General features: G+C 40.5%; 1 protein-coding gene across 1 annotated transcript in view; it reads right to left on the bottom strand.

The window, feature by feature from the left end:
- Nucleotides 1-25,036, bottom strand: part of syne3 (spectrin repeat containing, nuclear envelope family member 3) — a 64,009-nt gene that overhangs the window by 26,853 nt on the left and 12,120 nt on the right. The window contains exons 7-13 of the mRNA XM_083997614.1: nt 17,449-17,585; nt 13,657-13,831; nt 9,738-9,920; nt 7,258-7,401; nt 6,646-6,780; nt 4,637-4,798; nt 812-984 (exon numbers count right to left, since the gene is read on the bottom strand). Of these exons, the coding sequence (XP_083853740.1) occupies nt 812-984; nt 4,637-4,798; nt 6,646-6,780; nt 7,258-7,401; nt 9,738-9,920; nt 13,657-13,831; nt 17,449-17,585 (1,109 nt within the window). The remainder of the gene's footprint in view (nt 1-811; nt 985-4,636; nt 4,799-6,645; nt 6,781-7,257; nt 7,402-9,737; nt 9,921-13,656; nt 13,832-17,448; nt 17,586-25,036) is intronic.

The following is a 25,036-nucleotide window of genomic DNA, read 5'->3' as shown; positions in this document are numbered from 1 at the left end:
CTCGTCCCTACGTCACCACATTCACACGCATCCCTTGGCTGCACACACAGCCCTTCATGCTGTTCTCTCTCCTCATTGGATAAAGCTTGTAGGATACAAGGAAGTATACAAGACGTTTTCTCCTCGGCTTACAGCAGAGCAGAGTGACGTGTTTCGGACCAAACATTAAGTGATTGCCGTCGGAAGATATAACTATTTAAGACTTATATTAAAACAAATATTCCGCTTACTTCTGCTTTAAATAGTTCTATCTTCCGACAGCAATCACTTATATAGAGTGTTTGGTCTGAAACACGGGTCTGTCAGTCACTCTGCTCTGCTGTAAGCCGAGGAGAAAACTTTCCTTGTATCCTACAACCTTTATCCAATGAGGAGAGAGAACGGCATAAAGGGGCGGTCCTCTCTGTGTGTGCAGCCAAGGGATGCGCGTGAATGTGGTGACGTAGGGACGAGGGCGGGGACTGCTAACTCCATCGGCTGACAGGAAGTTAGCCAAAACGACCGGATCGCTTACTTCTGCTTTAAGGTTTCTGTTTATGCTAATTAGGGCATGAATCTGAGTGTCCAGGCTGTACTCAAACTCAGTGAGCTGCAGCAAGGACTCAGACTTTAGACTGTGTATGGGTGAACTACCAGGCGGGTGCAATGTAATTAGTTTCTCAGTGAGCAATGTGTAATGAGTCACTGATAACATTTTTAACACAGAGAGAAGACCGACCCTGCTGCTAATAAACAGCAGCTGCTGCAGAATGAGCAGTCAAACCATCACAGACTGAGAACACCAACCCTCTTGTCCCGATCTCTCAGCTACCTGTGAAGATTGAGACTCATGTTGTAGAGGGCCAACCAGGACTCTCGTAGCCGCTTCATGTCTCCTCGAATGTGGATCTGTCCCTCCTCTGAAGTCCTCTCCAAAACCAGCTGACCCTGGACCTCCATCTGCTGCAATTGGAGCTCCTTCTCTGGGAACTCTCCCAGAGCTCTCTGTGAACACAGGCAAGATATACAATTAATGAAAATTAGACAGAAGCCTCATCAGTATGAAGGCATGAATACATGATCATTTTCAGAATATTAAAGCTGTGGCAGTGGCCTGGTGCCAGGTTTGGTTCCTCATGTCCTGCTCTTGACGGTCAGACCAGCACCTTGCTACCATCACTGTCTGATTTTATTGTATGTTTTATGCAATTGGTTGGAGTGTTTGGTATAAGTATATGAATATCATCTTAATCTGAGTTTGGACTGTTTTGGACTTTTGCAATTTAGCATCGCAAAGGTGTTAAGATTAGACCAAATAATACCGAATATGATGTCGATCTGCACCCAAACTAAAGAGTAAATGCAAAATGGCTCATTCCCTGTTGAGATAGATAGATATACTTTATTGATCCCAATCTGGGAAATTACAGTGAAATGACTGAGGCAGGAATCGAACCCATGACCTTATGATCATTAAGCCTTTACTCTGCCACTCGGCTACAGAGAGCACACTGGGTTAGCTTATAGGATGGTAAAGCTGTGTAAAACACAACATGCGCAGGTACAGGCTTTCACTTTTATCAGGTATTGATTATTCTGAGTCTAGTGCATAATATTTATGAAAACAAAAACCACGATTTGATGACAAAGACTTTAGGTTTGGGCATTGAGCAAAGGAAATAGGAAGGTCAGTCTAGAGACAAGGCATTTCAACCAATATTATCGTCTAATCAATCCAATAAAATAAATGATCCATATTAAAGCAGAAGTGAGTGATATATTTGTGTTAATATAAGTCTTAAATAGTTATATCTTCCGACAGCAATCACTTACATAGAGTGTTTGGACTGAAACACGGGTCTCTCAGTCCCTCTGCTCTGCTCTGAGCCGAAGAGAAAACATTTATCGTATCCTACAGTTTTTATCCAATGAGGAGAGAGAACGGCATGCAGGGCTGTGTGTGCAGCCAAGGAACGCCGTGAATGTGGTGACGTAGCGACGAGGACTGTTATGGTGCGTTCAAGGAAACTCGTATTTTTCCGACCGTGAAGTGGTACCAGTTCGATCTGGTACGAGTTCACCGGTCAGAAGTTACGAGTGGCCGTTATAGTGACTTTCACCGGTAAAACAGGTCGGAAAAACACGAGTGGGTTGCCTGGAACGCTACAAAGTCGTAAGTTGTGACTTGAAGCTGTAATTTACGATTTCAAAAGCCTGCCTGGAACGCAGCATTAGCGAAAACGACCGGATCACTCACTTCTGCTTTAATCAAACTTAATCTCCAAAGCATGCTAAAAGCAGAGAAGGAAAACTCTGACATGAGATATAAGTTCTTAGGGTTGTAATACTTTGGTGCCCGACCAGGTAGCACTCATCCAACATGATCAGTACCACTAAACTTTTGACCAACTGTAAAGGGTTTCTAATCTTATTTATAGGCTGTGACGATCAGTGGATCACTGACATTGGAGAAACTGCCATCATAATTAATGAGTAAAGTTGTGTTACTAGATCAGGCAACACGCTGCTAAGAAGCATCAGCTGTGAGGCTTTAAACCACAGGCACGCCCAGGGCTTTTCAACCCGCATCTATTTTGACATTCACTTGCTGCTTGATAAGAGGATAAATGTTTCTGTCAAGCTCCAACATATCATTTCCTGTCTGAGGTGAAGTGTACGCATTCAAACGTCAACTGCCGTTTAAAAGTGGACAAACACACTCAAGCAACAGTGTAATTTAGTCGGAATGAAATCCTGCTTTGGTTTTTTATTCATAAAAATCGGAACTCTTGAAACTTTCCAAGGCACTCCTCTGTGTATTCGATATCCACCACATGGTTTAACAGAGTGCAGCCTAATCTCTCTTACAGCCATATTCAACAACGCCCCCAGTTAATGAGATGCAGAGGTGAAGAGTCTCGGCTCATGCCGGTGATTAGACTGGCAGCCAGGTCAGTGTAGTAATGAAGAGTGTAATTATAAAGAGTCTCTGTGGTCTTCCCATTAAAATTCATGACTGAGGCCAAGACTGCGGTCACTGTGAGCTGCCAGCAGCTCTTTTACAGAGCTGGTGGACAGGACCAATCATGTCACTGGTATTAAATCAAGAGCACGGATTTGAACGGAGTGATGAGCTGGATGGGTCCAGGATGAACCCCCCGACACCTGCAGGTCCGGACTGCCTCGCTACAAATGAGACCAGCATGTTCCCTGGGCTCCTAATTAACAGCGGATAACACAAGGAGACTAAGACAGAAACGCACTCACAAGACCTCACCTCTTCAGCATGAGTTAGGGCACCAACACCAGTGATTTTGCACCTTCACCGTCCAGGTGAATTTTATGAGCATGCAAAATGACATTTCTGAAAACCATTTCCCTGGTCCATGCAAATGAATTTCTGCATTCCAGGGCTCATTGGATTCACTTCATTTCCCTTCCTTCAAAATCAACTCGCAGAGCCCTGAAATTTGCTCAGCATGACTAATACATCACAATGAAACACACACAGGCACCGGTTTTATCCAACAGAAAAACATTATTTATATATTCTCTCATTCTGGACTCTCAGAGCTCATCTCATAACTAATCCAAGCTATCAGGCTATAATGATCCTATCATTTCTCATCCTAGTAAATTGGTACTTCACACTTTTATCAAGTCGTCCTGACCATGATAAGAGTTCGCCTGACTGGGTGCTCATAAGGAGGATGGATATGATATATATGATACTGTACTTCTAATAGAGGCTGGTTGGAACGAGGTGCTGGTACAACTTTTCTACTAAAGCTGGGGACACACTATTGGATTTTCACAGTTGTTGCCGATTTAAAAAAGACTTGGAGTACACACTAACCGTCTGGCTTCAGCAGATTTTTATGACACACTTAACGACTGCACCAGATGAGGGAGCACGGACTACACTATTTGTCAAACCAACTGAAGCCTGCTGAACGCACCCAATTTTCGCAAAAAACTCTTGTGGGAGTGACAGTTTAAGAGTGTAGTGTGTAGTGATTTCCATAGGTGTGGTTAGTTGAGTTAAAGGAATAGTTCAACATTATGTTTATCTTATAGCGTGGTGAATGTGCAGGTCAGAATTTGTCCACCAGAGCGTTTTGGAGTTGTTGGATAATGTATTTGATGAGTTTGATGAGGGAAACCAATAAATCCCATTAGCCTCCGTAGCGTAGCTCTGAGCAGCTCGCGGTTCTGCTCCGCTGTTCTAAAAATAGCTTGCACCGACAATTAAAGAACCTACTCCTATGACTATAGGGATTATGGGAATGGGCCAATTTACCAAAATGTGAAACTATCCCTTTAACTTGTGACTCGTTTACCTGACTGCCTCCAGAATCGGCTCAAAAAAAGTCTAACTTGCCACATGCCACTTACCAATTTGAGTGTGTTCCCCATCACACACTAACAGATTTCTGCGCCAACTCGCCATGCCGACTGTCCCCAAACTAGTACCGACTGGTGCGGACTAGATCCAACTGTGAATCATTGGTAAAATAAAAATCGTGTAGTGCATGAGTCCCTAGCTTAATTGGTAGAATAAAACAATTCTCTCACATCTTGGTGTTCAACAAAACCCTTCGATACATCCGGACCGATCATAGTGAGCATGGAGGCGCAGGGATACGCGCTAACACACCTGAGCTTCATGCTGACGGCCCTCTATGCTCCACACTCCTGCGGGGCTGCGGAAGGACTCCAGCTTCTGCTTCATGATCATCAGCCACTTCTCCATGTTCAGGTGGCTCTCATGGAAGCTCTCGTGATCTGTGATGTTGTCCTCACTCTCATCCACCTTTGCCTGCAAACAATGTACAATAATCAATAGGATGGCAAACGTTTCCAAATTTTCAGAACAATAGTAGCAGAGCGTCGCCAAAAGTGAAGTAACTCTCTGGCGCATGTACGTGCGTGATAGAGTATGACAATAATAGCTTTATGGATATTTCTCAATGCTATATTCTCTTGTCTGGTGCGCGAGTGTTGATGCTATTTGTGCTCTTAGAGACTGTGCTACTCTGCAGGTTTACAGGAGGACCTAGAAAACACTAAGGCGATATGATGATATGACATTGAAGGAGACAGTTTATCCTCTGGCTCTGTTAGAGTCAGAGTTATATAAAATCAGAGTTGCAACCTCTCACCATTTCCACTTGCCTCCTACCCTTTTAAAAAAATACTACACCACTGTATCAATGGAGCATGGATACTAGATTGCTAAATTAAATAGCGCCCATGCATGTTCATGTGTACGTGCAGGCAGAATGTTGGTAGTAAGACTGACAGAACCAGAGTAGGGGAAGAAAAAAAAAACTACTACAAAAGCTTAATGGAGTACCCAGAGGAAACGCCCGCAGGTACAGTATGAGGAGAACATGCAAACTTGGTGAGGAGGAAAGACTGTGAGAAATATCAGAATATATTCATCACCACACCTGGTAATTTACAATCCATGTTATCTACTATTGCTGCTGCTGCACATGAAGCCAACGCCTTCTGATTAGCACTTGAAGTTGCACTCATGCCACATCTTTTAAGCCTCATTTGTCTCCAGACAGATTTGAATTAAAGCTGATAAACGTCTTCCTTTAGCAAGAAAGAGGAACAAGTACAATTGTTCATTCTAAGTCTGAATGTGTTAATGAAATGCATGACTGAATCTTATATTAAACCAAAGGGATCTGAGCCTATTTTGGCCATTTTTGAATACTTTTGGTTTTGTCTTTATATATACGTATATAGTATATACATATGGTTTTATTGATTATGGAATGATGGAGTAGTGATAAAGGGGTGGGGACTGAAAAGCTTGTTTAAGTCTTTGTTTATTGACTTAAATATGGGACTTGTTCTTTAGGACACTATAATGTGTTACTTATTCTATATGACTTTTTTTTTTAATATGTTCTAAATAAAGACTAATCAATCAATCAATCAATCAATCAATCAATCAATCAATCAATCAATCAATCAATCAATCAATCAATCAATCAATCAATCAATCAATCAATCTATATACCACATAAAAAAAATGTAAACATGCCCATGCTTGGTATCTTTTTTTCAGCACAACTTCATCTATATGATCTTTTTTTCACTTTAACCTACTTTATTTACACATTGGGCCCACAAATCTGAATTGAAATAAATATACCACCCTGATCCACGTACATGTAGACATCTCTGGTATATTCATCACATACAGTATAGTATCAGCTGATTTGACCACTTTTTACCGAATATATGGAAAGAAATGCAACGCCTGCCCCTTCCATCCCACACCCTGATTAAATGTTGTTTTTACTATCAAGTTAAAACCATAATATCTCTGGTTTTATACGGTCTATCAAAGTCAAATAAAAAATGGGAGAGTGTTTCAAATCTGCACTTTCAAGTGAAGTTGACAGCAGCGCTCCAGGTGCCCTAGTTTAGTTTTTACAACACTTTGAAGACGTCATGTGATCTAGACCCCAGAGAGATAAAGAGGAATTGATTAATGCTTTGGCTGCACAATTCAAATATTTAGCCTGATGAAATGACTTCCTGCTTCTGAATGATGAGACCAAAACAAAACAATGAAATACAGTACAAAGACTCCTGGGTGAAGCCTTCATTAGGACAAGTTGTATTGAGAAGGATCTGTCTTACCCTGACCACTTTGTAGAGAAATCTCCAGTTGGCATAGAGCCTCTCAAACTGAGTCCTGTTGCTCTGACTGGACGAGACCAGGGTCTCCAGGGCTGTGATGTGGGCTTCACAGTCCTCCAGGTCCTTCTGGATTACCTGAGGACACACAGAGACCACAGGAGGTTAGGCTCCAAATTTCAGCCTCGGGCGACATGAAAGTGAAAGTTCATAAGACTTCATACTGTATGGCATAATTTAAAAAGAACTCATCTTTTGATGGCAGACACCGTATCCAGTATGATTATACTCTATAATGGAAAAATCAAACTCTCCGCCACAGCGTTCACATTGACTGATCACCTGACTCTTAAATCTGGTTTTTAATCTGTGTGTGAACTGAAATGAAGTGAAGGGAATGAAACACTAATGTTTTTGAAAACAAAACTGTGGAAACATTGGATCGGGTTTCTCCTCTTATACAGAAGGTTCAATCCAACAAATCTCATGAACTGGAATCAGATTTCTCTCCTTTTTCCCTCCTTTGACTCTGTAGAAGTTTCCTTGTGCTCAGTCTGCTCGAGGCTACGATATAACAGTCTCCAGCAGACCGGTCTGAGCTGGAAGTTAACTCACCCTGAACTGGTCTGACTGACTCTTCTTGGCCAGGATGTCAGGCTGGAGGCCATCTGCTGCCATCATTTGGTCTTGGAGACGGGACATTTTAGAGCGAATCGACTCGAAGGCGCCAGTAAAGTCCTTGGTTCTTGAGATTAAAGCCTGAGGGAGAGAGACACAGAGGTGTTGTTGTCACAAGTGTGTACAAGTGTTAAAACAGCTGCAGTGAAGCGAGTTCTGCACAAGGAGCTCATTTAGTTTCTACACTACAGCTCTTTGTCACACTTTGCTTCATGTGATAAGTTTGATTTACAGTTTCCCCTCCAGTGGAGTGGAGGGACATATTAATGTGTCAACTCTGTGGCATTATTTTCGGATGTTTCCTGTTGCCTACTGTCAGTCATTATTCACATGTGTTGTTCACTGATGACGGCAAAACACCCCTGTTTCAAACAGATCGGCTTTTGATCGGCGTGTCAGAGAGATACACAACCAAACCACTGGTCAAATGATCAACAAATCAACAAAAAGCTAAATTGGAGAAACAATCTATATATCTTTTCGGACAGTAAAAGACTTATTATATTTGATCGTTGCTGAGATAGGAAAAGTATAGCATGGCAAAAAAGTAGAGTATCTAAATGGATAGCTGGTAAAGAAGAGTTAAAAACAGAGTGGAGACAAGGTGAACCCACAGGTAATCTCACTCCATCAAAGAACAGAATAAAGGTGAGCCTCCCACATGTTTACCTGCTTTCACTTCAGCACTGAAATAAAAAGTGCTTTAAGAAAGCATTTAGCCTCTGAATCCCTGCGGGGTCAGATGTGGGCCGCCGACATTTTTAAGATATCACGAGGTCACGAGTTGGAAAAGGTGAGGGACCATTTCTCTTTGTTAAATGTCCACCATTTAGCTTTGCTGTCTTTAACATGAGCAGAGGTGACGGGTGAGGAAGCAGCAGAGTGTGCTGACACGCGACATCATCAGTCGCTTTTTTCTTTCTCCTCTCCATCTTTACAGCTGTGTTATAAGAGGGGGTCAATAAGTAAATAAGCACAGCTATGATATAAATCCCCAAATAAATAAAGTAATAAATGCAATATGAAAGGATATAAAGAAAAGTAAATACAAATATACAAGTGAGTAAATAAATAAATCTGGTACAAATCAATATAAAAATGGGTGAAGAAATAAATAAAGTATAATAAGAAATAAACTGATTCATATTTTAAAATGGCAGGGGTTAGGGGTTTCAGGGGAATCATGTTTTTTATTTCCACATTTATTAATTTCTTTATATCTATATTTCTATATCACATATATATTATATATCACAGATCCAGACCAAAGCAACAAGAACATATAGTATACTGTATATGAATTTATATTTTATGCATATACTAACAAATTCATTCATGTGGGATTTATTTCATAGCTGTATTTAATCAAGTATAATTATATTTTATGTTTGGTATACTTTACATATGTATGCATATTCTGTGTTTTATACATTGTATATACACAGGACAGAAGCCTCTCTCTATGCCAGGATCACTTTACACTTATGAGTTTAGGTTAAGTCAACCAGTTACTGAGTGTGTAAATCCCACCTCCCACTACATTATAGGCTAAATAACTGTAGGTTTCAGGGATGCAGAGACTGATCTGATCGCACCCTGCCCGTCATGTGTTACTCATGGTATTGATTATGTGATGAGAAATGAATAAACTCTTATTATTGGTTGGAGAAGCCTCTGCTCTCCTCATTAAATCCTGCACCTGGTCTGGATCTTTATGAGACTTTATTGTGTCTCAGCACAGTTACACCATAGCAAACACCTGTAGGTACCATGTGTCTCCTGGCTGTTTGCTCTTGGTAATAATCATAAGTGATCAACCGATCAATGTCCATCTCTATGTCCTTTGTTCTACAAAATGGTTTAGTCTGACTCTGTATCCGAGGACAGGGAATGTGTGAGCACTGTCTCTTTATTCATCAATAATATTGATCAGTCTCTGTGCTTTTCTCTCTGTGTCTGTGTCAACAGTAGAACTCTTTGAATTGAGTTTAGGTAGTTTTTTTTTCTAACCTCCATATTTTAGACTTGTTGTGATTTTGTTTCCATCTTGTCTCTTCATTTTTCTCCAATTAAACCTTATTTTTTGTTATGTCCTCATTCAGATTTCTCTCTCTGAGCTGTAACTGACAGCAACACAACACATAATAACATTTCTTCAAAGGAAAAATCACTTGTATTATTCATAATTTTGTAAACACCATTTGCAGAACATTAAAAGCAGCCAATCAAACAGGTGAAAGGACATTCAGAGCAGCCTGAGCTGTTTCTGGGGGCTGCTGATTGTCTGTCGAACAACAGACCTCATTCATTCATGTTCCTCGTTTCAAAGCTTCTATTATTTCGCCTCATACAACATATGTATATATTATTCAGATGTCAGATCCGGTGAAAGCAGATGCATCACATTATGCTTGTACCTGTAGCCTGCTTTTCCTCTGAAGCAGCTGAGTGTGCAGCAGCTCTCTGTTCTTGATGGCGGTACTCAGCTCGCCCTGCAGACCGTCAGCCCTCTCAGGGCCAAACACGGAGTCCAGCAGGTCCCCCTTCACCTGCAGCAGACTGAAACGCTCCTGCAGCTGGACACTGTCTTTCAGGAGACGCTAACACGGTGGACAGAAGTGAAGAAAACCGTCAGTATGTAGCTCTCTGCAGCAGCACAATTCATTGAAGCGTTACCAGAATCCCAATATTTTCAAGTGCAACATGCAAATCACAGGAGCTGCATGTCAGCTGACAGACACACAGGTAGAATGTGTCACAACATTTAGAACAGAAATCCATAGGGCTGCACAGAGATGCTCAGACATACACATCCCATAGATCGATGTAAGGGAACACCCAACATCTCTGCACATTTCCAAAGCATATGTACACACATGTTCATTTCTGATTTCAATGTATTATTATTAAGAGACTTCAGAGCCTCTCAAGCATGATATCTAACTAAGTCTGTACAATATTTTCATCTGAGACCTCAGAACTGTGAGTGTTTTTTTATTCTGTACAATTGGTGCCCAGATACACTCCCCTACCTTACACTCTAGGAAGTTATCTATAATTGCTTTCAATTTTTATCTGTAGAACAATTCAATATAATAAACCAAAGGCTTCATAAACATAAAAAAAATAATCTCCTTGGCATGGGCTGTTAAAGAATGTCTAGATTGTTTAGCCTCTACAAGCTAGTCTTAATATTGTTCCTTGTATTCAGAGTGCTCATAACATTGGCAAAAAGGGGTAGTCATTTAATACATTCTTGGGTAACACTTTATAATAACTAGACACTATTAAGCATTAGTTAAGCATTAATACTGAATTCTTCATTTATAATGCATGAATACTCATTAGTATGTAGTTTATAAATACATCAAGGATGATTAAAACATTTTTAATTGTGTTTATAAACTACATACTAATAAGTATTCATGTGTTATAAATGATGAATTCAGAATTCAATGCTTAACTAATGCTTAATAGTGTGTGCTTATTATAAAGTGTTCCGTTGAGATCTGCCATAGACCGATAGAACAGATCAGGGGAGTGAGGACATCTACTGTACTGTACCTGCTCAGGGTGGTGAGGCAGGTCTGTTCCAAGTTTCAGACATAGGTCATATACCCTACACACACCAAGACTTACAAACAGTACAGTAGATGTCCTCACTCACATCATATATCATCGTCTCGATAGCGAGTGGAGGACTTGTCTAAAACACCTGTGAGTCAGCATGACCCTCAGAGGTTGCTGTGATTTTATCCATTTAGGTCTCACTGAGTGAGAAGGGGCTCCACCAAGAGGCACTAATGGATCTATACCTCTGCAGCGGCCAGGAGATGCTACGTGGAAGGCAGAGAGCCTCCATTCTCCCTGTAACACGTTACAAGTTACTCCAAAGCTGTTTCATTAAGGTGAAAATGTAGCATAGTTAAGGTAAAGATCCTGCACAGTTCATCTTCAAACCCGATATGCGTCTAAACTATATATTCAAACACATAATGGATGGCAGTATCAGTCTGGACTTGGCATAGGAGGACATAATCTGCATAATTGTATGCACTGTGCCTTAAACTATAAAACCTCTATTCACTGGGGGCAATCTAATGAGCTCTGCTTAACAAAAGAGGATCAAGGGGCAGGGTCCACTCTGATGGAGCAGGATGTGAGCAGCAAGACTTACTGCTCTACACAACATCTGTATCTACTTGAAATTCCCTACGTTCAACCCCCTCACACCCTGGTAATGAATTCAAAGACACTAAACTCTGAAAATCATTATCACTGGTTAGCTGCATTATGTTCAAGGGCCTGATGTTATGAAAGAAACTCTTGCCTTTGATAAAGCCTGTTTGATCAGCTTTTATTAGCACTGATATTAGCGCTTCAAGCCTCGGAGTCAAGACCTCAAATCTAATCTTTGCATCAACATTAATGGGTTAACGCAGGCCAAGAAGAAGCTGGAGCTTTATTTTGTAAAATTGGCACTAATTTCTGGTAAATCGAAGATGGAATTGAAAATGTAGCTACAATTTCTGGGCAGAAACCCGTGTGTACCAGGGGCTTTTCCACCGAGTGACTTCCTCTCTTGTGAACGGGTTTAGCCTCAGATCTCCACTGTTCCTCTGTCACTGTGGCAATTTAATTTAGAGAAGAGCTTGTCGACTTCCTCTCTGGCGCTGTTATTCTCAGATTAATATAAAGACTTGTAAAATGATGCAAAGACAGAATTAATATATTCCCTGTCAAAGTGTCTTCTCCCTCCCGGATCCCTTATCCCTGCTGTATTGTGGGTTTGTGTGGTTTAAGCAGCTGTGCCACTGCCAGATATTTACTAGGTTTGTTCCCCACACACAGTTTTTGAGATCCAGTTTCTTCATTCAGATCTTCATAGAGAACTTCATAGAGAATTTTTATGGCTGTACTACAGTCCTGCCACAGTGATGCAACTCTTACACGGACTTTGACTTTGAAATTTATTCTACTGTAGACTCGGAATTAGAAAGTCATAAATCTTTCTGTTTTCAGAGAAAATTTACTGACCTGCCCTGTTCCCCTCCCTCTGGTTTTCTTTGTGTTTCTTTCCCTAAGAGGCATTCCTCCACATCCAGCTCATGTATTAAATGACATTGTTACTTATTGTTTTATTCGAGAGTTCAACACAAAATAAAGGTGTCCTCTGATCATTCTCCTGACTGTACTGGTTAGATTTGATGCAACAGAAATCGGAGTATATCAAGGCTCCTGCTGAGAACAAACAAAAACAACAGTGGAAACACGTTCCATTATATCTGAAACAGAGACATGATCTCACTGTTTATCATGTTTTTTTCTGTTTAGCAAGAGCTCGTACATGAAATATCAGACGTGTTGGGCAGGTCTTAATGTTGCTCAGACATTAGTATAATGAAAATAAGGCCGTCAATAGATTAGACCACAGTGATTATTGGGTGAACAGAGCTCAGTGGTTCAGTTGCTCCATTGGCCATTTTTTAATCATTATTACTTCGAATAAAATTGTTAATTTATGCAGAATTCACTGATCTACAGTTCAATTTATGATAGTCAATAACTAAACTGCTTTTTACAATGGATGAATTTAGATATCTAGCTGTTGTATCTAAGCCAGGAGACTCTGATAAAACTGACATGGAAAACTTAAAGAAGCTGTCTCCATAAAAATCACCTCTACATAACATAATTGAAACATTTTAAACTCACCTGTATGATTTTACGTGATCTATTAGTTTATTCATTTTATAATATATTATTAAATCATATACAGTATACATTGTAAAATGCTTCTTTGTCTCACACATCTTGTGTTAATTGGTTTGCCATACTGTGAATAAAAATAAAAATATATTGCATCTGCAACTGAAACATGAATTCAGTGGCAACAATGCTGTTAAATAATCTGTTCCTTTTGAATATCAAAGAAGCCATTCATATAATGATAAGCAGCTGCTAAGTAACCATGGTAACACAAATGAATGTTAACAGGTGAATGCAGAGATTTTCTCTCAGCAATGAGAAAGTCAAGGTTGACAAAAACGTACTGATGAATATGTTACCTGCCTGACCTTCACTTTTTTAAAAATCATTTTGCTCCAATTACTTCCTGTCTGCACCAAAAACTTTGTGAAGATTCCTACATCTCTGTCTTATGAAATATCTGGTCTGTGTGGTGTGTGTGTGTGTGTGTGTGTGTGTGTGTGTGTGTGTGTGTGTGTGTGTGTGTGTGTGTGTGTGTGTGTGTGTGTGTGTGTGTGTGTGTGTGTGTGTGTGTGTGTGTGTGTGTGTGTGTGTGTGTGTGTGTGTGTGTGTTGGTGTGCATTTTACCTCTATGTTCTGGACGAGCATGGCAATGTGGGAGAAGTCGCTGACCTCAGCAGAGGCCTGCAGCACCTGAGAGACCATGTGGCTCCACTGGGCAAAGACCAGCAGCGGATCCTGGAGGATGTTTCTCAGGCCGGACTCGGACTCTGAACACAGCCTGGTCGCTCTGGATTTCACACTGAAACAATAAGACATTTACACCGAAGACTGTAGCAAAGGTTTCCAAAGCTGTAAAGTATTTATTATTTTCATATATTTGGCAGTAATGGTACTGATCATAGCCTAGGTTATTAATACAGTTTGCAGGGGGTTGTTTGCTCTCCTCTCAGGCTGTTCTTCTGGATTCAAGTCAAAGACAAACTTGGCAGAGTCACAGCTTTCCCTCATTGTTTCTTTCAAAACTCAGGTGATTATCACAGTGTATTTGGGAGAGTTCCTATTCTGCTTTTATTCTGTACTTAAATATACAAAGTCACATTCACAGAATGATCTTCATACCTATGATCTGTCCAACACATTTGGCTCTCATGCAACCTCATCTCAGTTCACTCCAACTCCGATGTTTCGCTGCTGGCACTGTGCAGTCTTTGTAGTGATCCTGGCCAGGTCCACTCCAAACATACTGGACCTCATCTGATTCAAACATATTTAATCTGGTTTCACCAGTGAATGAGCTGCCAGCATTCATCAGGCTCCTGTTCATGTTCAATCCCGCAGTTCTGTCCAGTTTTGTCAGCATTGGCTTTCTTTGGAAGCCGTCTGTAGAGGTTAACTTTGTGTGTTATGGAGGGGTTTGCTTTCCATTTCTACATATTGTAGACTGGAAGCATTTTGATGTCTTTTTTTTTTTAACCACCTCCACTTTGTAGCATCAGTTACCTTCATTTTAGATCCACAGATTGTTAGTTTTGAAGAGTACGAGTTCACCAAATAAATTGTCTCCACTTGACACATACTAATGACAGTTCTTGACCTGCTCTTTAAAGTGCTGATGATTCACATGAGTGGCTTTATAGTTATTACAAAAAACTACAATTCATGAAATTAAAATGAACAATAATTTGAAGAAATGCCTTTTTGTTTTTTATCACAGATGATTCATTCATTCTTTGTCTGCCCTTGCAACAGTACTAACCTTCCTGTCAACTCAGATGCTGCAACCCCCTCCTGCACTTCCCCTAACCTTCCTCACCCACGTCTTCACCTGATTTTCATTCACTGTCTTCCCTGCCTGCTGCCAACCTTAATAAAAATGAGTCCTACTAATGAGTAATCTACTGCCTGAGCCTTGAATGTATTTACTTCTTTTCAAGTGAAAAATAAACAAAACTATAATTTTCTCTAAGGGAGAAAAACCTTTCCATACAAATGTACACAAGGATCAAACATGCTGAAACATTTATGCGGTTAACCAGATACACATTCTTGCTCATTAAGCTTTTACATTATTCCACAGATTAACTGTTGGTGGCAGTAACACATCAAGGAACCACAAACCTAACGGAGACTACAAGGTTATGTTTTTGGGTTTGATAATCTGTGTGCAGATGTTTAAAGATGAAAACACTTACATCATCTGGTGACAAACAGAGGATGTCATGTTTCACTGGATGAGGCACCCAGTGATAAAGTAAAGCAAAGTGGATATTTATAAAAACCTTTCTAACCATTACCCTTGATGAGTGCATTCAGAAATGTGTTTGTGTTTGTGCCTTGACTGTGATGTCTGAATTTTCAGAGAACAGATTGATGTATCACTGTGCTCATTTTAAATCTCCGTTTAACACCTACATGACCCCACACGATTTTATATCATAACTGGTTTGGGAGCTTTAAAACTTGTAGTGCACATTCAAGCTGAAGCTGTGTTCCAATTCAGAGGCTGCATGTCAAGACTGATGGTGCCACAGTGGCACAAATACATGTAGAGTGTTTAATTTCACAGGCTCCTTCGAGAGCGACCTTCTTTTCCTGGACAATGGACTGACCCGACCTATCCCATGATTCACTGCACGCCTCTAATTAAAATAATACCGTGGCAAACAAACCCAACAACAGAGAGCCAGAGGATTACATGTTTTACTAACAACAACAACTCAAACCAAAGACCTTAAAAAGTTTTTCAGGAAAGTTGGGTGTTGTCAAGGAGACAGGAGCCACATTTAAAGGGATAGTTCAACATTTTGGCAAATTGACCCATTGCCATAACTCCTATAGTCTTAGCAGTAGGTTCATTACCTTTAATTGTCGGTGCAAGCTATTTTTAGATCAGCGGGGCAGAGACGCAAGCTGCTCAGCTAACAGTAACACCCTCATCAAACTCATCAAATACACAAACTAACAACTCCAAAACACTCACGTGGACAAGTTGTGACCTGCACATTCACCACGCTATGAGATAACGTATAAATATGTAACATTATGACACATGAAGCAAATACTCAGAACTACTTGCGTTTTTGAAGTCAGCAGCTGTGTCTGGGATTTAGTTTCAGCTATGCATTTGCCTCGAAAACAACTCTGTCTTGTAATGATACATTATTATTTCATAGTGTGGTGACTGTGCAGGTCACAAGTTGTCCACAAGAGCGTTTTGGAGTTGTTGGACAGAGCACGCGTCTCTGCCCTGCCGATCTAAAAACAGCTTGCTCTGACAATTAAAGGTAATTAACCTACTCCTAAAACTATAGGGATTGTGGCAATAGGTGATTTTGCCAAAATGTTGAACTATCGCTTTAATGACGCAGTAAGGACAGGCATAGCTGGTGATGTGAGGCTGAAATCCTCTGTAGGGCAGTCTGTATCATTTCTGTTTGGCCTTCAGTCTACGACAGCTGTGAAAGGCCAATGCCTTGTACACCGCATCCTCAAAAAGAATACCAGCCCCTTAATTTGGACACTTTCTGGTGGATTGTGGCCATTCCACATAAAAATCCAAGTAAAGTTTAGATATAAATGCAGGGGTTTGAATTCTGTATGAGGTTCAGAAGATACAACCAATATCCACCGGTGTCTGACATCACAGCAGCTACAGAAACACTCTTCCAAACAGTTTTCCAGTATTTTGTTCTGAACCCGGCACTGAGGCTCTGAGGCTCGACTTTGCTCTAACAACCCCTCTGAATGTCTGAACACTGTCTTTATTTCCTCTGCAGTCACCAGCATATTACACTGTTCTTTCCAGGAAACTCAATAAATTACTAATGAAACTATTAGTACATTTTTAATAGTGTTGCTGCCATTTATTATTACGGAGGGCAAACAGACATCAGAGCCAAAACATTCACAGTGGCATGTTTAATGGTTTGTTGTACCTAACAGAGCCAAAACAGGAAGAGGTCTTCACACAACTTTATTTTAGGCCTTTTAAGTTCCACGAAAATCATCATTACTCCCAGCTTAAATGGAACAGGTGGCTCATGTGTGAGTTTTAAACTCTCCAAAATGGATGAGTCCATTAAGCCTTACAAATCTCTGAAAGTAGCACTAAAAGCTTCGTGGGACGAGTTGCAGCAGGGAAGCTGAATTCAGACATGGGAAATGTTTAATTAGTTCTGTTAAAAAAAGGTCAGTGTTTCATTTCTTCAAGTATAAGTTTAAAACTTAGGGATTACCTTTATTTTAAAAAGAGGAGAGTCATAAGGACAGGAAGAGGGGTTAACATGCAGGGAAAGGCCACAGGTCTGATTCCAGCCCAATGGCCACTGCAATGAGGACAGCCTACTGTATGTAGTACACCCGGTGAGCCAACAGGGCACCCAGTGCTGCTGTTTTACTGTATGGTGAATGACATACCTCTGATGCTCTTTGACAACAGCCAGGACGTCATCAGAAAGGTGTCGGGAGTCCACAGAGAACCTGAAGAGCTCCTTGAGCTGAGCCTTGAGGAGTTCCACCTGGGACTCCTCTCCTGCCAAAGTGTTCTTCACATCCTGTAACACACACATACACAACACCAACAGAGTTAGCTCGACACAACAACAGGTTGTCACCACATTTAAAGTCCCCCTAAAGAGACATTTTAAAATTCGTAAAAATGCTCTTCTATGACTACTTTTTGTTTAAAATTGCTTTCCCACAAAAAAAGTTGTTTAAAAAAGCTCCCAAATAGGCAAAAAATAGGTCTACTATTTCTCCCTCATTGAAAAATCCAGATTCTAATAATATTCATGTGTATGCAAATGCATCATGGCTTGCGCCCGCCCACCGCCACTGTGTTGCTAAGTAACGGCGGTGCGCATTAATGGGGCAGGGGAAACGGAGGAGTGAAGTCAAAACACAAGGTTTGCACCGGGGTTCAACCGCATTCAAGGCGCCGACTAAACCTCTGGGCAACGGCAACTAATGACAACAGGCTTGAACATCTAGCTGTGTAAGTAGATCATATCATAGTGAACACCAAATGAGATGCAAAACAAATTCAACAGAATTGGTTGCTTTCGTGACGCATGAAAACTGACTCCAATTTGAAAAATTTAATCCAGTTTTTTCAGACTCTGGTTTTGAAACTGCATTTTCAAGTCTAAAATGCTCAGTTGTGGCGTGGATAAGCAATTTTGCTCCTGAATGAATTGTAGCAAAGCCCACACACTAAATTGACATGTTAATAATTTTATTTGGTTTAGGGGGTCTTTGCTATTGTCACGGTTTAAAAAAAGACTAGTTTGGATGAATCAGGTATAAGATTATGACCACCTGTCTAATTCTAATATTGTGTTTTGCTGCCAAATACAGGACAAACTGCGATTCACTGTGTGTTCTGACATTTTTCTATCAGAACTAGCATGAACTTCTTCACCAGTCTGAGCAACAGAAGCTGGTCTGTTTGATTGGACCGCACAGGCCAGCCTTCGCTCCCCACGTGTATCAATGAGCCTTGGCCCCCATGACCCTGTGGCTGGTTCACCACTGTTTCTTCCTTGGACCATTTTTGATTGCTAACCACTGCAGACAGGGAACAACCCACAAGAGCTGCAGTTTTCCAGATGCTCTGACCCAGTCGTCCTTGTCTAAACAGCTCAAATCCTCACGCTGCCCATTATTCCTGCCTCTAACACATCAACTTTGGAGACAAAATGTTCACTTGCTGCCCAGTATATCCCACCCACCCAAACAGTTGCCATGATAAAATGTTATTCACTTCACCTGTCAGGGACCAGTATGTCCAACCTGCACAGGTGCATTCCTGATCTTTTTTCAGCAAAAAGTTGTAGTATGCTACTACAGTTTTCAAAATATGTACAGTCAGTTGACATCTATCTCCACACAGGTTTTAATGCAAATGCTGCCAACACTGACACATGCATTGTGCAGATGGTCAATACCAAGTGTTTCAAATGCTGCTTAAACTTTTTGATATTATGACGTGATTTTCCACACATTTAAAATACCCCAGTTTTGCACATGTGATGTTATTGGCTCAACTTGTGTATAGACCCTTTCAGAGAGTATAAACAAAGACAGGTGTTACCAAGGATACTAATTAAGGCTCCATTCTATTTAGTGTACCAGAGCATTTTCTAATGAGCCACACCTGTCTTTGTTCATACTCTCTGAAAGGGTCTATAGCACATGGTGACCTAGTAGCAAAACCAGTATGTTGTCAGTCAACTACTCAGGGGTTCGAAAGCCCAGATGCCCCAAGTACTCCTTTAAAGGGACAACGAGGAGTTTCTATTTGGTTATAAAAAAGTCTCACGTTAATGTGGATGAATCTACGCTACCTACACTTAAAAGATAAATATATTGTTTTGTCTCTATCGTTATTTTGTTATTATTAGTAGTGGCGGAGATGCTGGTCGAGCCGACCAGCATTCTTTACTTTTGGTTTTGTGGCGAGTCATGAGAATAACGCCGCCGAATCGCCGTTTATGGTCGGAACTACGACGGTATGTGATCGTCTTCGAACCTCTGACTTTAATTCTTGATGAATGAAAACATGAGTCTGTCTTGCGCCGGTCAAAGAATTTCACGGTGCGCGCGGAGGCTCATAAATGTAGTGTGAAAACGCTTTGCTTTTCCAAAACTCCTCATTGTCCCACTTAAGTTTAATTTGTCACATTAAAGGAGCAAGGCAGAGAAGACAAAGTTTTTTTGAAACGAGACGAGGCAGCGGGAGGAAAAAACAGTATGAAAAATTCAGTATATTGGGAAATATTATGATATTTGATATTAATGAATATAGACCCAAACCCAACTACAAGGAAAATCTCTAAATACACAGAGAAGCACTTCCTGACTTGAAGCAACCAGAAAGACAATACTGTATAAAGTATTAAATACTGATGTTGATAACGTTAATATAAAAATAAATCCATGCAACACAAAGAAAAAAATAGGTGCAGTGCGTCACTTGGAAATACAAGAGCATTAATATATTTGAAGAAAAATATTCTGAAGGTGGCATCTCGTCTTATTCTCTACCTTCCCTTCAGATTCAAACAGCCTGTTGTATTTCACTTCATGATGAGTCATGGCAGGAGCAGCATGATAACATGACATTAATAATGACATGTGGCAGTCAGCCAGAGGTGCACCCTGCTTCTGGCATGTGTATGTGGGCTTTTGGCGTGTCAACATGAAAGCACTGGCATTAGCGGTCCAACTAAATGAAACGTAGCTGTAGTTACTTTAAAGTTTCCATATTATGCCCCTTTTCCACAAATTAAAATAGTTCCCAGGTGTCCTAAAGACCACATGCTGTGGTCAAAATACCACAAGGATCAAACATCACAGCTCTTTTCATCCTCTTTAAACAGCCCTGTTCAGAACGGCTGGTTTCAGTGCCTGTCCCTTTAAATGCAAATCAGCCACTGCTTGCCCCGCCCCACCCCTTCTACTGGTACCAGGTAGGGGTGGTGTTATGCAAATTATGTTACATCACTGGAAGACAACCGAGGGAACAGCTTTGGATTTCAATCTAGGGAGTCTGCACATTACAGATTTTTTTTTTTTGTCAATTCTCACATTTTGTGGGCCGGAAGGCAAAACAAACACCCAAATATGTGTTAGAGAAGAGCCTTCAAAAAGTGCTATTTCCATAACATGTCCCCTTTAATTTAGATGCAGCTGTGATCAGCTGTTCTGACACATCTGTGCAAAGAGTCCACTGAAACCCAGAGCTGCTCTAATGTGGAGAAATACTGTACATGGGTCTTTCTTTCTGTGTGAATATTTGTAATGTGCTTTGTGATTTCAATCATTTGTCTCTGAAATCCATTTCACTCTATAATAAAAAAGAGCTGGAGCACTCTGGTAGCTTAAATGTAGAGCATGTACTACTGTATGTAAGCTCAGTCCACACACACAACCTGTCAAAAATGAAGCCAACATTGAAGCGACAAAAGCTGCAGTTCCTCTACTGTCTCCAACAGTGACTCAGTCCCCATAGACATTATCTTGAAATGTCCAACTTTACAGTACAACAGTTAAACAGAGCTACATCCAGGAGCCGAATAATTTATAATCATGCTTTCTTGACCTACATACTGTAGGTACAAGTGTGCAGAGTTTTAAAGTGTGTGTTGTTAAGAGTTCCAGGTGTTTGCAATGCAAAAGCTAAAAGCTGTTTCTCCAAAATAAATATTTGCATGAGGGACCTGGAGTGTCAAAAAGTTGAGAGTGTTGAATAACGACTGTTGAACCAGCGTAAGGAAGTGACACATCAGCCAAGTTTCCATTTAGGGCTTTATAGATGAATAAAAACCAATGCAATGATGTGTAGAGTAGCTGTCACCTGTAATAACTCTCAGTGCCGATTGATAAATAGAGTGCAGCGGTTTGAGAGCGGAGGCAGAGGCATGTCAACAGATAATGTCACTGTAATCGAGGATGGACATGAAGACTGCCTCAATAATGTGTTTCCTGCTGGAGATGGAAAAGTTGCTTCCATTTCTGTATAAATATCCAATTTTGTATCATGACTTCGAAACGAGTGCGCTGATGTGGAATTTAAAAGTAATATTTTGGTCCCACAAGAAGCTGAGGTATTCATATTCTGAAACCCTCTCAATATTATGTATGCCTGGTGTTTTAATATGTGAACCATTATCAGCAGGATCTCTGGCTCCTGGAGACCAACATGTATTTATTTTGTTTGTGGTTGTGCCAAGATGGTGACAGCAGAAAAGCTCCCTCTTCAAAACATCCGGGAGGTTACGTCTATTTCTATTTACCGGCAATGTTTTTAAAGAGGAACTATGCATGATTTGTAGCTTAACTATGCTACGTTTTTACCTTTATTAACCAGCTTTGGAGTAATTTGAATTTGAATTTAATTGTGATAGTTTAATAAATGCTTTTACTTGTTATGAGTGACAGTGGAGGCTCTCTGCCTTCCATCTAGCCTGTCACTTAATTGTGTCTCTTGGCTTAAAAACAACTTTGCAAGATCGGGTCCGGTAACCAGCAATCTCTTGTTTATGACAGATTAAATTACACAAATATACACGTTGTACCATTGTATATGATATATAACGTCATGTACCGCTCTATTGATTGATTTCTCGCCGGCTTCGTTGTAAACAAATGCACATGGCCAAGACGAGAGTTAGCAAAACAGCTAAAAACGACCAGACTTGCATCGTTCCTCCTTAATTGCTGCAGCCCAGGTGTGGTCTGGCTCAGGCCCTTAGCTACATGTCATTTCAACTCTCTCCACTGCCTGCCTATACCTATTATCACTAGGAGTGAGGGAAAAAATCGATACAACATAGTATCGCAATATTTTGCATGGCAATATACAGACATCAAGCATCAATCTGAACAGACTAAGAATTTTATCTCATAGAAAAAACAGATGCTAACGAAGTTTTCATTTGGAGACATCATTCATCATTGCAGCATATTGCGATAGTTGTCATATCGCAATAAAATTGTATTGTGACACGCAATTCATGATAATATCGTATTCACAGGGGCCTCTGGTGATTCCCACCTCTAATTATCACTACACAATAAAGCCGAAATACCAAAAACAACATTGTTATAAAAAGAGGGGAAACTAAAGAAAAGTGACAGTGCAGCTGCTGTCGAGTTGTTCTCCATTTTTCACATGAAACCGGTTAGTGACACTTGCTCCCGCATTCAAGAGCCTAGAATTAGTTAATCACATTAGCCTCTCGGGGTTCGGCAGACCCTCATATCTTCATAACGATAACTCACTTAATTCACACATAACAAAGTGGAAATCTTTTAAAGGACCTCTAAGACTACTGGAGTATTCTGATATATGCATAACTAATGAAAGCGCATGAGCATTTGACACATAAATGTGAAAATATGTTCTTACTGAAGCTGAAAAGCTTCAGATGGTGACTTTCCAGCCACTGAAATGTGCTCTCATGAATTATTAAATGCACTTCTCTCATCAGCGCATACAATATTTTCTTTACAGTGAAGACCATTAGTGGAGCATATTCTATAATTATTTCTTCATCTCCTATCTGAGAGGATTTTTCGGTGGTGAAAGATTTTCAGCTAGGATGGTGCATTTGCAAGGTAGATAATCCTGAGTTGTTTACAACCCATTTCTCATTTGAAACTAAAAGTGAAAACAGATTGTGTCACGGCGAGGTGACAGCCTGTCGAGATTTGCAGCAGATGACAGACAGATGAGTCCGCCACTTCACTCCACATTCCAGTCACACCCAGCAAGAGGCGGCTCCACAGGTCCACAGGAACACACTCTCTGCTGATTCTCATTTTTATCACAATGTGTACATAAAACAGACAAAGACCAAATTTTACAGAGGTAACGCATGTCAAGTTTTTTTTTTTTTAAGAAGTGGAAGAAAGCAGTGTATGTGACAGTGTGAAGCGCCCAGGCAGAAATAATATTCTGCCTGCACACCTCACTGAGGTACTGAGTGGATCCACTTAAAGTCATGAAGCAGACTCACTGACAGGGCTGCAGGGCTGAGTTTCCAGCATGTGAAATATACTGTGATGGAGTCAAGATTCATCATGTCAGGGCACAGAGGTTATATCACCTCTCCGAGGGACTGGAGGATGAATGATATTACGCGATGTTATGAGAGTGAAGAAGAAAAAGAAGAAGCCGGGCAACCACAGGACAATGGATTATGGCAAGACTGTGGAGGACAGGATGGAATGCAAACTATGTTGGTGTGCTGGGAAGGAGTGGAGTCAAATTAGCAATGCAGAAGAGAACTGGAAGCAAACCTTAACACTCACAGCTCTGTTGTTCCAGACCAAAATGAGCCCAAAGCAGCAAAACATAGTTCCTGAATCTGGCATCAAATGTGTGACCAGATTTATGATTTATAGAGACATTCAAAAATTGCTCTTTGTGTATAAATAAATATGACCAAGTCAAAACCCCAGTATATGTCTGGACTGTGTGTGGTCACTGTGTGTGAGACTGAGGGCACTGCTGAAATCAGCTGTAGAAATGATGTAATGATGATAATAACCACTTTATATGGAAAGTAGCTGAAGCTGCAGGTCTCAGTCACTTAATCACACACTGTGCTATTGACATAACAATGACATCATTGTGTCATATTTGAAAAAAAAAAAACATTAGGAAGATAAATCTAGAGACAATGGACTATAATTATCTGTCATGCCACCTGATGATGTCATATTCACCGACAGCCGTTAAACTGACCAGTGGTGACTTCCTTCAGTCAGTGTCAGTCATGCCTCTGGCCTCGCTGAGCCATTGGGTTATTAAAAGGTAAAGGCTTCAGGTTTTCACACTGACGTATTGGCCCAAACACCTCAGGAATACACAATCTACTGTAATGGCATGATACTGTATAACACTAAATGATATTTCTCTTTCCTTCACCCCAGCACCACCATAAGGAAAAGTTAAGTTAAAGTTAAATGTCCATTTACTCCCATAAACAAAATTCAAAGAATGTCCTTATTTCACTTCTACACAAGTTTCCAAGCGTCAAAACCGGAAGCCTGCTTTGCTCTTCCGGTGGAATTGTATGTTTACGTTTCCATGGTTTCAGTAGTAAAACACAACGACAAAAGAGAAAACACAACGGCAAATCAGAAAACACAATGACAAAAGAGAAAACACAACAGCAAAAGAGAATCTAAAAAAATCTTTTTGTGTTGTGTGTTCTCTTTTGCCGTTGTGTTTTCTGATTTGCTGTTGTGATTTGCACCTCAGGGCCACCGTAGATGTCCATTTGTGTGATATCCATTGTTAAAAGCTGGCGTGATGATCCATGCATTTTACAGATTTTCAATGAGAAAAAAAAAATCCATGCGTTTACCGCAAATACTGAAACCATGGAAACGTAAACATACAATTCCACCGAAAACCGGCACAGACACAGACACAGAATTAAAGGACGTTACCGCTAGACAGGACTACTGTTATTCTATTACCAGGATGTTTCAG

Source organism: Trachurus trachurus (genome assembly GCF_905171665.1).
Source record: "Trachurus trachurus genome assembly, chromosome: 22".
Taxonomy (NCBI): Eukaryota; Metazoa; Chordata; class Actinopteri; order Carangiformes; family Carangidae; genus Trachurus; species Trachurus trachurus.
This window is presented reverse-complemented; position numbering and strand designations above follow the sequence as displayed.